The 11,577-nt window shown below is 44.9% G+C and overlaps 1 protein-coding gene across 4 annotated transcripts; it reads right to left on the reverse strand.

Moving 5' to 3' along the window:
- Positions 1-231: 231 nt before the first annotated feature.
- LOC121672997 lies at positions 232-10,870 on the reverse strand. Of its 4 annotated transcripts, none has more exons than XR_006019096.1 (3): positions 10,612-10,870; positions 6,258-6,428; positions 232-3,247 (listed from the first exon to the last, which is right to left on the reverse strand). XR_006019096.1 is itself a non-coding variant. In XM_042045988.1 (2 exons), exon 1 carries the CDS (start codon positions 10,191-10,193, stop codon positions 9,207-9,209), a length of 987 nt encoding a protein of 328 aa, XP_041901922.1. In that variant the 5' UTR covers positions 10,194-10,584; the 3' UTR covers positions 232-3,247; positions 9,201-9,206. The 4 variants fall into 4 exon arrangements, 1 of the variants encoding a protein (XP_041901922.1); XR_006019094.1 differs by lacking the exon at positions 10,612-10,870 and adding an exon at positions 9,201-10,584; XR_006019095.1 differs by lacking the exon at positions 10,612-10,870 and adding an exon at positions 9,201-10,584 and having other exon boundaries at positions 6,254-6,428.
- Between the last annotated feature and the right edge of the window lie 707 nt (positions 10,871-11,577).

Raw genomic sequence — 11,577 nt, forward strand, 5'->3', positions numbered from 1 at the left:
AGTGCCAGTCCTCAAGGACCTACTTGTTCCTTAAGCCAGGATATTTGTGTATCATCCAGATGATGTATGCGTCTGTTTGAAAGCTAAAAAAATTCTACCTAGGAGCTCCTATTTCTCCATTCAGAATGACAACCTCTTGGGCAGACATTGATGTGAGCCAATAATATTACAGAGTTCATTAGAAGGAAATGAAACAGTTCCTTATAATGGGTGCTGCAGTGCTCATTTGGCTTTATTGCTGAAATAGACTGGTTTGTGGGATGCCAAGTCTCAGATCAAAACTAGGTGGCTAGAGCTTATTTGAGCATGATGCAAGCAATAGTTTGAAGGCAGCAACAGGTTGCCACCTGACAGATCAGCCGGGTTTTCTGGTAGTATAGCCTCCTACTTCTTACTCAGATTTACAAATCCTAAAGTCTTTCAAGATCCTCAGATTCTTCTGTAAAGCAAAAAATCATGAAAATGTGGTGCTTAGGGACATGGCTCAGTGGTGGACCTGGCAGTGTTAGATTAGTGGTTGCACTCAATCTTGAAGTCTTTTCCAACCTTAATGATCCTACGATTCCATATTTCTTTATATTTTCTTTTTGCTACCTCAAAATTTATACTTCTTCTATGTGATCTACAATTAAAGATATAATGGAATCATTTTGTTAATTAAAACTCTGCAGCTGACTTATATGTAGGTAGGTAGAAATTTTAAACTTTTGCCTGATCAAAGTCTAAAAAGTTTACAATATGAGAAAATTTGACCTTGTCTTTGTATTTAGGTAAGACAAATATGCCTGTATCTGGCAGCAAATCTATGGTTAAGAAGCGCACAGACTAAGTGACAGGAGTCTAGTTGCAAAGAATTATCTGATTTTTGAAAGTCACCTTATGTTGAATATTTTGAATCTGGAGGCATGCAGAAAGATTCCTTTTTTTCCAGCAAACATTTTAGCAGGCACATAAGTGGTTTACAGATTAAGAAATCCTGTTGATAAGACTGGCTTTGAGTTGTGATAAATTAGAATGGTGAGCCACCACTTTATATTTAAAATCTGGATAGGATTTTAAATTTTAGTGGAAAGTTCCTTGCAGTGCTTCTCACTCTACCCTAAAGAGGTGAATTTTCTATAAAGTAGAATTATAGGAAAAAGGATAGAGAGAAAGATCTGAAAATTATTCTGAGGTGTAAAGAACCTCAGATGCTGTATGACATGTAACTAAATTGCCTAGGACTCCTCAGGACTGTCAAAGACAGCACTAATGCTTGATGGAGGAGGTGATTTCAGTGGTGATTTTTCCTAATTTCTTGTAACACTTTCCTTAAGAAGTGAGAAGCACCTGTAAAATTGCACAGGTAATATTTAAAATCAGATTCCTCACATCATTTATGATAGAGTTTCTTCTTCTTGTCCCAAATGTAAATTGGACATGGTGGCAAGCATACAAATAAGTCTCCATGGATGCAATTACCTTAATGTGAATTTTTACTGTTGTGACCTAGAACTAGAAGCAGTTCCTCAAAGATGGTGGATCTCCACAAATATCCCCTTTTTATAAGTTAATTAAACTACCAGAAATAGTCGTGTTGTTATGGTCTAGGATTTCCACCATCCACACTCAGCTGTAGGTAGCATCCTGCTGCCATCATGTGTTCAGCTCTCTCAGGGCATAGCCACACAATCATTTTGAAAACAGCTGGAGTGGTTTCAGATATTTCTGCCTTTCAGCTATTATTTACTGCACTGCGGGTGGAGCTTTAAAGTCACTGACAGAAAGTGGCAGAAGAGGAGAAACTGAACTTCTATCTACAGTGTGAATTCAGTTACTGGTGTGCCTTAGTCAGCTCAAAGGATGTTATACTGCTCTGTATCACAAGCGTCTGGTAAGTTATGGCTCAAGCAAGCAGAAGCTCAAAGCAAAGCTCCTGGCCATTTGGGAATTGTGGGTATGTATTAGAATAGACTATAGATTTTAGGTATTGTTCAGACATAAGTCCTGTGGGAACCATAAGATTCATATCTATAACAGGTGACTAGTCCCAAACACTCTAGTATTTGAAAACAACAAGTCTTGAAACACTCAGTTCTTTTCCTTTTCCTCCCCCCCACTCTTTTGAAAATACACCAACATCACCTGCAGTTAAAGTAGCTCCTCAAGCTACGGGGAGCAGCCTGATCAACAGAGATCTCTGAATTCAAAGATCCCAGAAGAACTTCCATCACTACTTGGGGGTATGTTCATGTGGAAAGACATGCACATGAACATATTTTAAGTCTCAAAAAACAGTGCCTTCCCATTACCTCTGTATGTTGCAATGTTTCAATCTGACTTTGACCATACGCTTTCTTCCGGAAACAACAAGCAAAGGTGTCCTTATTTCTGCACCTTGAGCCCTTACAATCAAAAACCATCAGCCATCCACACCTCCCACCTAAGCTGTCCAGCTGAGATGCTGGGGGAAAAAAAAATGACTGCTAAGGCACAGAGCAAATCCCCTGTCTAAATCTACTGTAATTTACCTTTTGGATGCAAGACTGTTCCCATCTCTATCTCTTAATGGAATAGAGCAGAAAAAGTGCTTCCTGATTTCAGACTGAAGAACCTGCTATATTTTGGATTGTCACTGTGTCCTAGTTTGAAAAAAAACCAGTGGGAGATCACTAATCAGAATTATAATTTAATAGGAAAATTAAAATAAATGCAATAGTACAAGAACACTAACAGAGTCAGGATACAGCCTGACACCATGTTAGTCAGGGTGGTAGTAGCAGACTAGATGAAGTGGTCCTGTTGAAGCAGTGATCCTGTAGAAAAGGGTCTGGTCTTCACCTGAAGGTCCAGTGATGTAGCTCTCATCCTCCAGGAGTCCCATAGGTAAGGGCTGCTTATACTGTTCCAAACCCCAGATTATATCAAGGTGGGAATGCTTGGTTCCTCCCCCTGGGTGGAGCATTTTACAATGGGTTGACGTAATTCTATGAGTCATGCGTGGGTTCTTGATTGCCCATTAAACTGAGATAGCTCCCAGAGGGACTTTTCAAGGATGAATCATGGTAGGAGATAACAAACATTGCCCCACCTGCTTTAACAGCTTGTGAAGATGATAATAGAATACATGCTTGTGGTTACATCTTACATTGTAACCTAGGGCACACTGCTTTCCATCCAGAAGAGGATCCCTGATGTTTTGGGAGTGTACTGCTTCTGGAGCATCCTCAGGTACAAAATTCCACAGGTCATATTTGCACTACAAGCACTGTAGAAATGACAAAGAAAAGACGAACAGAAAAATTAGCAAAATTAATGTGATGCAACACACAGTAGGATATATCTTGACTGCATTCCTGAAATCTGACACTGTTCTGCATGACATCTTTGTCTCTGTACTGCAAACACAAGGATCTGATGGATGGACCACCCATCGAATAAGGAATTGGCTGGATGGTCACACTTAAAGGGTTGTGGTCAATGATTCGATGTCATCCAGAGGGACCTTGACAGGCTTGAGAGGTGGGTCTGTGCCAATCTCATGAAGTTCAGCAAGGCCAAGTATAATGTCCTGCATCAGGGATCAGGGCAATCCCAAGCAAAAATACAGGCAGGGCAGGGAATATATTGAGAGAAGCCCTGAGGAGAAATGTTGCAGCGGGGATACTGCAACATACATATATCAAACCAGGAGTCCTGTGGAAAGGAAATATATATGGACAGACAGATTCTTGATAGCTGTTTCAGAGAGATGTTTATTTCTCCAGCCGCATGGCCGGAGCTCTGCCGAGGAACTGTCACAGTCACCTGACCAAGGGTCCTTCTGCCCGCGCAGGGAACACAAACCAACCAATGGGAACGAGGCTGAGCAGGGGCAGGGAAACCCCGTGTCTGTGCCCTCAGGGCCCCTCTCCCAGGGCTACATGGCAGGGGAGGAGACCCCAACACCTCACCTGTTTTATTTTAATAGAAGGAGAATGAAAACAACTGGATAAACATAACAAGAACAGTTTCAAAACAAAACAAGCCACCCTCCTGAGTCTTTAAATGTCCAAACAGATTCTGTAGGGCTGACAGAAGGAAGACAGAACTCTCTGAGCATGCTTTGTGGGGAAACTGAGGCAGGAGAGAGTTTAACTTCTTCCGTCCCCCTTTTCATCCCCCACTCGGCATTGGAAAGCGATTTTTGGGGAAACAATTGGCAAAAGCATGGTTTTGTGAGGGAAACTATGGATGAAAAAACGGATTGGGAATACACTGGGGGTAATAGGACATAGGGTAAAAGGGAAAGGTGGGATTAGGAAAGGGAGACTGTAGGGGGGGCTTACAATGGAGATATTGTCTAACATGACTACGATTTTTTGCATATATACTGCCTTTTACAGGAACACCATCAGGCCCAGTGACCTGCGATGCTTGTAACCCTTTTCTACCTTGTATAATTTTGAATTCTACCACCTCTCCATCTCCCAAGCTTGGGATGCATTTTTCAGGGTTATTCTTTTTAATAGCAGTTCTCTGCACGAATATGTCTTGCTGGTTGTCACACCTTGTTATAAAACCATAATTTTGCTTAACATTATACCATTTTACTATCCCTAAGGTCTTAGCTACTATGATCTTTTCCTTTTTCCGAGTAGCTGCTGTTTTCTGTCTCGCTGCGTCTTTGCTCTCTCCTTTGGTCGCTCCCGTGTTGGAATTGTCGGGGCTGCTGGTGCCTGCGCGCTCTTCCCGGGGTCGCGTTCGGGGCTGCGTGGGCCGGGCCGGGCCGCGCCGCTCAGTTCTCCGTGCGTCGCCTCCTCTGGTCGCAGCTTCGCTGCCACTGCCAGGCACTGCATCTCAGCCGGGCCCCCAGGCGATGACCCCCCCTCACTCTGCTCCAGCGCATGTTTCGGCTGGGCACAGCTCCGCTCCACCACCACTGTCGCCAGCCGCCGCCCGCGCGCCGCCCCTCTCGGTCGGGCGTTACGGGGCTCGCTCCACCATGCGCTGCGCGGGGCCGGGCGGGCACCTCCAGGTGCCACTGCTCCTGCTGCGCCTCGCTCCACCACCGACACTGCGGCTCGCGTGGCTCCACCCATGCGTGGGAACTGCCTCACTGCTGCTCGCAGAGTGCCTGGCGCACGTGGCCGAGGCCGCACGGTCCCTGAGCCAGGCTTCCGTTCGCCAGGACACAGCTGACATTGCTCAACAGTCTCGGTAATTAAATAATATTCACGAAAATATTCTTCCATTGGCATGTATTTTGACTCAAAAATTAACTGTTTCCAAACAGTGTTCCAAAAGTCTTTGGTAAGAATTAAATCCCAAGAAACATAGAAAAAGTTCTTAAACAACCATGAAAGGAAATGTTTCTTCTTTTTGAGCTTGAATCAAGCTAAAATTTACAAATAATTTTTCAATAATCTTTTCAAGTTTAAGATAAATGTCCATATGCGGCTCTGAAAGCCAAGAGTCCTCCCACAGTTCTTCCATAGTTTAGATATGGAATAGCAAAACAAAAACAAGAAGAGGAATCCAAAGTTTCTAGGGTTTACTCACACAAATCAGTCGCTTAGGGATCGGGGATTGTTCTGTCCGCATTATCTACCATTTGTTACAGCGGGGATTACTGTAACACGCATATATCAAACCAGGAGTCTTGTGGAAAAGAAATATATATGTGGACAGATTCTTGGTAGATGTTTCAGAGATGTTTACTTCTCCAGCCGCATGGCCAGGGCTCTGCCGAGGAACTGTTACAGTCACGGGACCCGAGGGTCCTTGCCCGCACAGGGGAACACAAAACAACCAACGAGGCTGACCAGGGGCAGGGAAACCCCATGTCTCCCCTCAGGGCCCCTCTCCTAGGGGTTAAAGGGGGGGGGGGGGGAGACCCCGCCACACTACAATGTGTTGTATGTTGTCTAAGGGTGAGTTTCCGAGCCTCTTGAATCAGGATGACCATAGCCGCCACGGCCTTCAAACACCCAGGCCACCCTTGGTTAACATTGTCTAGCTGTTTGGAAAAGTAGGCCACAGCCCTCCATTGGCTTCCAAGGCACTGTGCTAATATGCCCAGTGCCACATTCAGTCTCTCGTGTAAAAAGTTTAAAAGGCTTAGTCAAGTCTGGTAAGCCCAGTGCTGGAGCTGACATTAGAGAATGTTTTAGCTGTTTAAATGCAGCCCTTGTGCTTTCAGTCCAAATTATAATGCCATTTTCAGCTGCTTTTATTGCTCCATATAAAGGTTTCACCAACAACCCATAATTTGCTATCCATAAATGACACCAACCTACCATTCCCAGAAAGGCTTGCATTTCTCTCACGGTGTGGGGCTCTGGAAGTTGGCAGATGGCTTCTTTCCGTTCCTTGCTGAGTTGTCGATGTCCACAGAAGATCTCAAGTCCCAAATAAACTACTGCTTCCTTGGCAATCCGCACTTCGTCTTTGGAAACTCTGTAACCACTCTGTCCCAAAAAGTTTAAAAGCTTAGTGTGAATTGGATGCAGTCATCTCTGGTTTTAGCTGCAATCAAAATGTCATCAACATACAGAAGGATAACCCCTCCTGGCTCTTGTCTCCTCCAATCTTCTAATTCTTTTGCTAGCTGGTTTCCAAATATTGTTGGGCTATTCTTGAAATCCTGGGGTAAGACTGTCCAAGTAAGCTGACTTTTCCTTCCTGTTTCAGGGTTTTCCCACTCGAAAGCAGAAAGCTCCTGGCTGTTTTTATGCACAGGAATGCAGAAAAAGGCATCTTTTAGGTCCACAACAGTAAACCACTGTCTTGGGGTGACCTTATGATGTGTATCCCATATCGCTGCCTATGCCCAGAAATTAATTTTTGTGCCTTTCGATGCCTCTAAACTGAGCCTGAGAGGGGGAAGGAAGAAACTGAGCAAAACTTTTTCAAAGCAGTTTGCATCTTGTTCAAGGTCACACACAGATAGCAATTTGTTTCCCAGCTGTGGCAGGGGAGGGAGGAAGCACCCGGCTTGCTGCTCCTGGGACAGTTTTTGGCCAGTGGTTCAGCTGCTTTTTCTCTGGAGAGAGGCTGAGAGTTGAATTTTCCTTCCCTGGAATTTCGGATTTTTTTCCCCTTTTCTACTGGACTGCTTGATTGCTTTAACATCAGAGCACATTGGGAGGACTTTCCACCGGGCACAGAGGGCCTGGCCCTGGGCCAAGCCCCAGCTCCGAGAAGAACAAAGGGAGGACTCTAACACTTTCCCAGGTTTTTTCCTCCACAGAGAGAGATTTTATTATTTAGCATTATTTTCCTTTCCCGTGTGTTTGTTAAATAAATAGTTTTATCTCCTTCACTTTCCTTTGAGGAAAACTTATTTTTTTCCGAACCTGGTGGGGGAGGGGTGGTTGTGCCTTCTCTCAGAGGATATATTACTAAATTTGGCCAAACCGGAACAACCACCCTAATTCATCTGTCAGTGTGGTCAAAAGTGTATAAGGGTTTGCTACCACTGGATGTATGTCCTCTGTAATTTTGTTAATTGCCCTAAAATCTTAGACTAACCGATAACTTTTACCATCAGCTTTCTTCACTGAAAGCATTGGCGTGTTATACCTGGACTCACATTGCACTAATAACCCATGGTGGAGGAATTTTTCAATTATAGGTGCCAGTCCTTTGTGACTCTCTAATTTTAAAGGATATTGTTTTTACCAGTGTAGCTCCTGGTTTGAGTGCAATGCTCACTGGTTCTGCCTGTTTGGATCTTCCTGGAACATCACTGGCCCACACAAATGGATTGACAGCATTTTCGACTTCAATAGGGATTTTGCCACATCTGTCCTGTATAAAAAGTGCAGCAACTTCGACAAATTTAGTTTCTGGAATGATAACTCGAATGCCCTCCCCTCTTCTAATTTAATTTCGGCTTCCAATTTTTCTAACAAATCCCTCCCCAGCAATGGTTTAGGGGAGTTGGGCATATAAAGAAATTGATGAGTTACCCAATGCTTCCCCAGTTTAAATTTCAAAGGTTGGAAGAAAGGCTGTGTTTCAGTTACCCCTGTTGCCCCAACCACATGAACAGTTTCGTGACTCAGTTTCCCTTCTAAAGTATTCAACACAGAATATGCCGCGCTGCTGTCTACCAGAAATTCTATATCATTTTTCCCCAGCCTGTCTGTAACCTATGGCTCTGCTGGGGTAGAAGCCTCTGGTCCCCATCATTCTGAGCTTGAGTTTCGTTCCAATGGGAGCTGTGGAACTGGGGGTGTCTTCTTCAGCATCAGACAGTCAGCTTTCCAATGCCTTTTCTTCTTGCAATAAGCGCATGTGTCTTTGTCCCTAGGGGGAGAGGCTTTCTTAGATGTCTTTTCCTGACCATCCTTCCTCCTGGGACAGGGCTTACCTTTGTCACTGCAGTCTCTTATCTCGAAACGCTCTCCAGGCTACTTCTAACATTTTATTCATGTCTTGAACCCCTTCTAACTTTTGCAACTTTCTCCTTATATCATTTGAAGCCTGACCCATAAATAAATAAGCCCAATAAAGGGCCCCTTCTGTTGTATCAGGATTTATGTGTGTGAATCTGATAGCAGCTTCTCTTAACCTATTCAAAAAATCAGAAGGAGTTTCATTAGGACCTTGCTTCACTTCATAAAGCTTTGCCCAGCTGAGAGCTTTAGGGACACCATGCTTTAATCCATATACTATGAGATCTTGATACCATTTTAATCTTTGCATATCTGCTGGCACATTTGGGTCCCACCTTGGATCATCTGTTGGAAAATTATCTGCAACTGTACCTTGTAGCGTCCCATTAGCTATGCCTGATTCCACAGAGTCTACAATAACTTTGTTCACCATCTGCTTTTCAGTGGGATCAAGCAGTGCATCTATCATAACTACCAAATCACTCCAGTCAGGGTTCTGTGTTTGAATTGCTCTTTGTACCAAAGTAGCCACTTTGTCTGGATTTTCTTTATATTCTCCCACTGTACTCTTCCATTCTTCTAACTCTATGAGGGAGTACAGAACCTTTATATAGGCTGGTCCTTGATTACCCACAGCTTGCCTCAGAGGGGGTTGTAAAACTGGCTCCTTTTTTGTTCTGGTCCATGTAACAATTGGGCTTCACTCCCTTATTGTTTTTCTTGCTGTCTTTCCCCTCTTTCGCCTGCTTAAAGCAGCTATCTCATCTTCTTCTTCAGAGGAACTCTCTGTGTGGGAGCTGTCTGATTGTGTGTCAGGTTTGCCCCTGCCCGCTCTAGTACCTGGTATCACTGCGAGGGACCGGCTCCGTCGCAGGGACTGGGCAGCATCGCTGGGCCTGCACGCTTCCATGACATAATCTCCTGAGCCAGCCGCTCGGCGCACGGCGTTGTCATGGTAACAAGAACTCCTGGAAGAGGGAGGAACACTACCCCCCCCTCCCCCTGCGGGAAGTTCCCTCCCTGCCCCTCTGGTGGAAAGTCCTGCCCCCCGACTCCTCCTCTAAGGGCGGTGCTGTAGGCTGCAGACGCTAGCTGTCCCCTCCCCTCAGCTCCTCCCCCCCAGAGGGACCAGAGGGGAGGGGGGGAGAGAGCAGAAGCCACTGAAGACGCAAACGCCCTCCGAGGCTGCCACGGCCAATCATCTTCTCTTTTCAGGTGAGGCCCTGCCAGAGCCTGAGTCACAGCTGGGAAGTCTCCCAAGTCCGCAGGAGGTGGCTGGGGTGGCCAGTCCGCCCCCCCCTTCTCTTCCCTCACTGGCCAGAATCCATCTACAGCTGCCTGTCCTCCCCTCCCCGCCCCTAGGACCCATGTTGGCTGAAAAGGAGGAGGAAGAGGAAGAGGGGGAAGGGGGCCCGATCTCAAGGCGGGAGCAATTAAATCCATTTCCATGTCTTCCCCCTTTGTCAGGTCCAACATAGACTTCTTAACCTTTTTCTCTTTTCTCCTTAAAAATAGTATATGCTCTTTCTTAGGTATTTGTAACTTAGAAGCAGCCAAGAAAAGCTTCGCATACTCTAGTTCTAAGAAACAGTGGTCTCTTCGATGATACGATATTAAACTCAATATTAATTCTTCATCCAGAGTGCCATATTGCGGCCATTTCTGCCAGTTATTCAACCTGTAAGCTGGCCAAATCAATGTAGAAAGCCTAATTAATTCTGCTTTTGTAAGGGTTTTATCTTTGCCAATCAACTTTGCCCAGTTATCTAATACAAATTTTAAAGAGGTGTTTGGTGGTACTTCAGTCCCCATACAAGAAATATTACCACCCATGGTTTTATGCTTATAAACAGAAAATTCACGAAAGTAAAGCAACAAGATCTAAAAACACTCTATAAAGCAAGGAGAGAAAACTAAAGAAGGTAGGATTCAAACCCCAGGCATACAAACTGTGGGTGGAAGTACAATCCAAGCCCTAAGCCTTTGCACCGCCTGGCTGTGTGCCAAAGGGTGCCGGCTACAATCCTCCTTAACCTTTTCACAAGGCAGGAACAAACTAACAGAGGGAAAATTAAATCCCTGAATGGAACGTTCCCTGACAAGCTCTCACGAGCTACCAAGCTAACAGAAAGGGGAAACACCAAAGGAAACCCCCTTGGACCCTCCCGAGTCCCCAAACTAACTATAAGAGATCTCTTAACACCTAATTCACGTGTTAACAACAGAATACCACCTTTATTCAGTTACTCACATGCCTCTGTGCTGGATCTGGAGACATTTCTGGGCTCTTGGAGCTCCTCTGCCTCCTGGACTGCTGCAACTGCCCCCCTGGGTACTGGCAGAGACAGGGGGAGCTGAGCTGGATCTTTCTGAGTCCCAGAGGATTTTTGGAAGCCTCGTTGTCCCTTCTGGTGGTGCCAAAAATCTGACCCTTAAGAGGCCTCCCAGAAACAGAGACTGGACAGGAGTAAAAGAATAAAATAGGTATTTATGTGAAAGGCCTTCAAAGGTACACCCTGGGAGCCACAGGCTATTGCCAAAAATGGACCCCAAGATAGACGATAGGTCACGAGTTCTTCACACCTTTATAGGTTTGGTTCATTTGCGTATTAGGGTTAATTCTCCAATTAAAGCTTCAGTTCAGTGATGTAATTTCCCCTCCACTTGGCCCCCTTAGAAGCTCTTTGGATTATACTTTTGGGCCTAGGATGGTCTGGGTGACCTTGGAGAGCAGGCCTGGAGAGGCTTTGTTATGTCTACCTAGCACAAGTGAGCAGAAATTAGCAAGCTACAAGAAACCTCAGAGTTACACTCTAAGCAGTACAGAATCAGGAAAATATAAAAGTTACAACCTAGGAATCAGTGAAGTGTCTCATGATGGGAGGGTCAGGTTCCTCATAGGAACAGTTTAAAAAGTTCAAAGTGAACAATGCTTTGGAAAGTCTTATGATGGGGGCAGCGATCTCATTGCCACCTTTTTGTTGTTCTAACAGTCTTTTTAGTGTTTGATGCTTCCTTTCCACAATGGCTTGGCCTGTGGGCGAGTGAGGGATGCCAGTGATGTGATCCATACCCCACTCATTCATGCATCTTTTTAATTCTGCGGAGGTGTACATTGGGCTATTGTCAGTTTTTATTTTCTTTGGTGTCCCCAACACAGCAAAGGCCTGGACTAAGTGGTTGACAACATCTTTGGCCTTCTCTCCACGGTGGACTG

The sequence above is a fragment of the Corvus kubaryi genome, unplaced genomic scaffold (assembly GCF_017639235.1).
Source record: "Corvus kubaryi isolate FWS band 111438036 unplaced genomic scaffold, C.kubaryi_AGA036_p1.0 65078, whole genome shotgun sequence".
Taxonomy (NCBI): Eukaryota; Metazoa; Chordata; class Aves; order Passeriformes; family Corvidae; genus Corvus; species Corvus kubaryi.

What these genes read in the sequence shown, in the direction of transcription:
- LOC121672997 (XM_042045988.1), bottom strand. Translation starts at nt 10,193, where the DNA reads ATGGGTGGTAATATTTCTTGTATGGGGACTGAAGTACCACCAAACACC.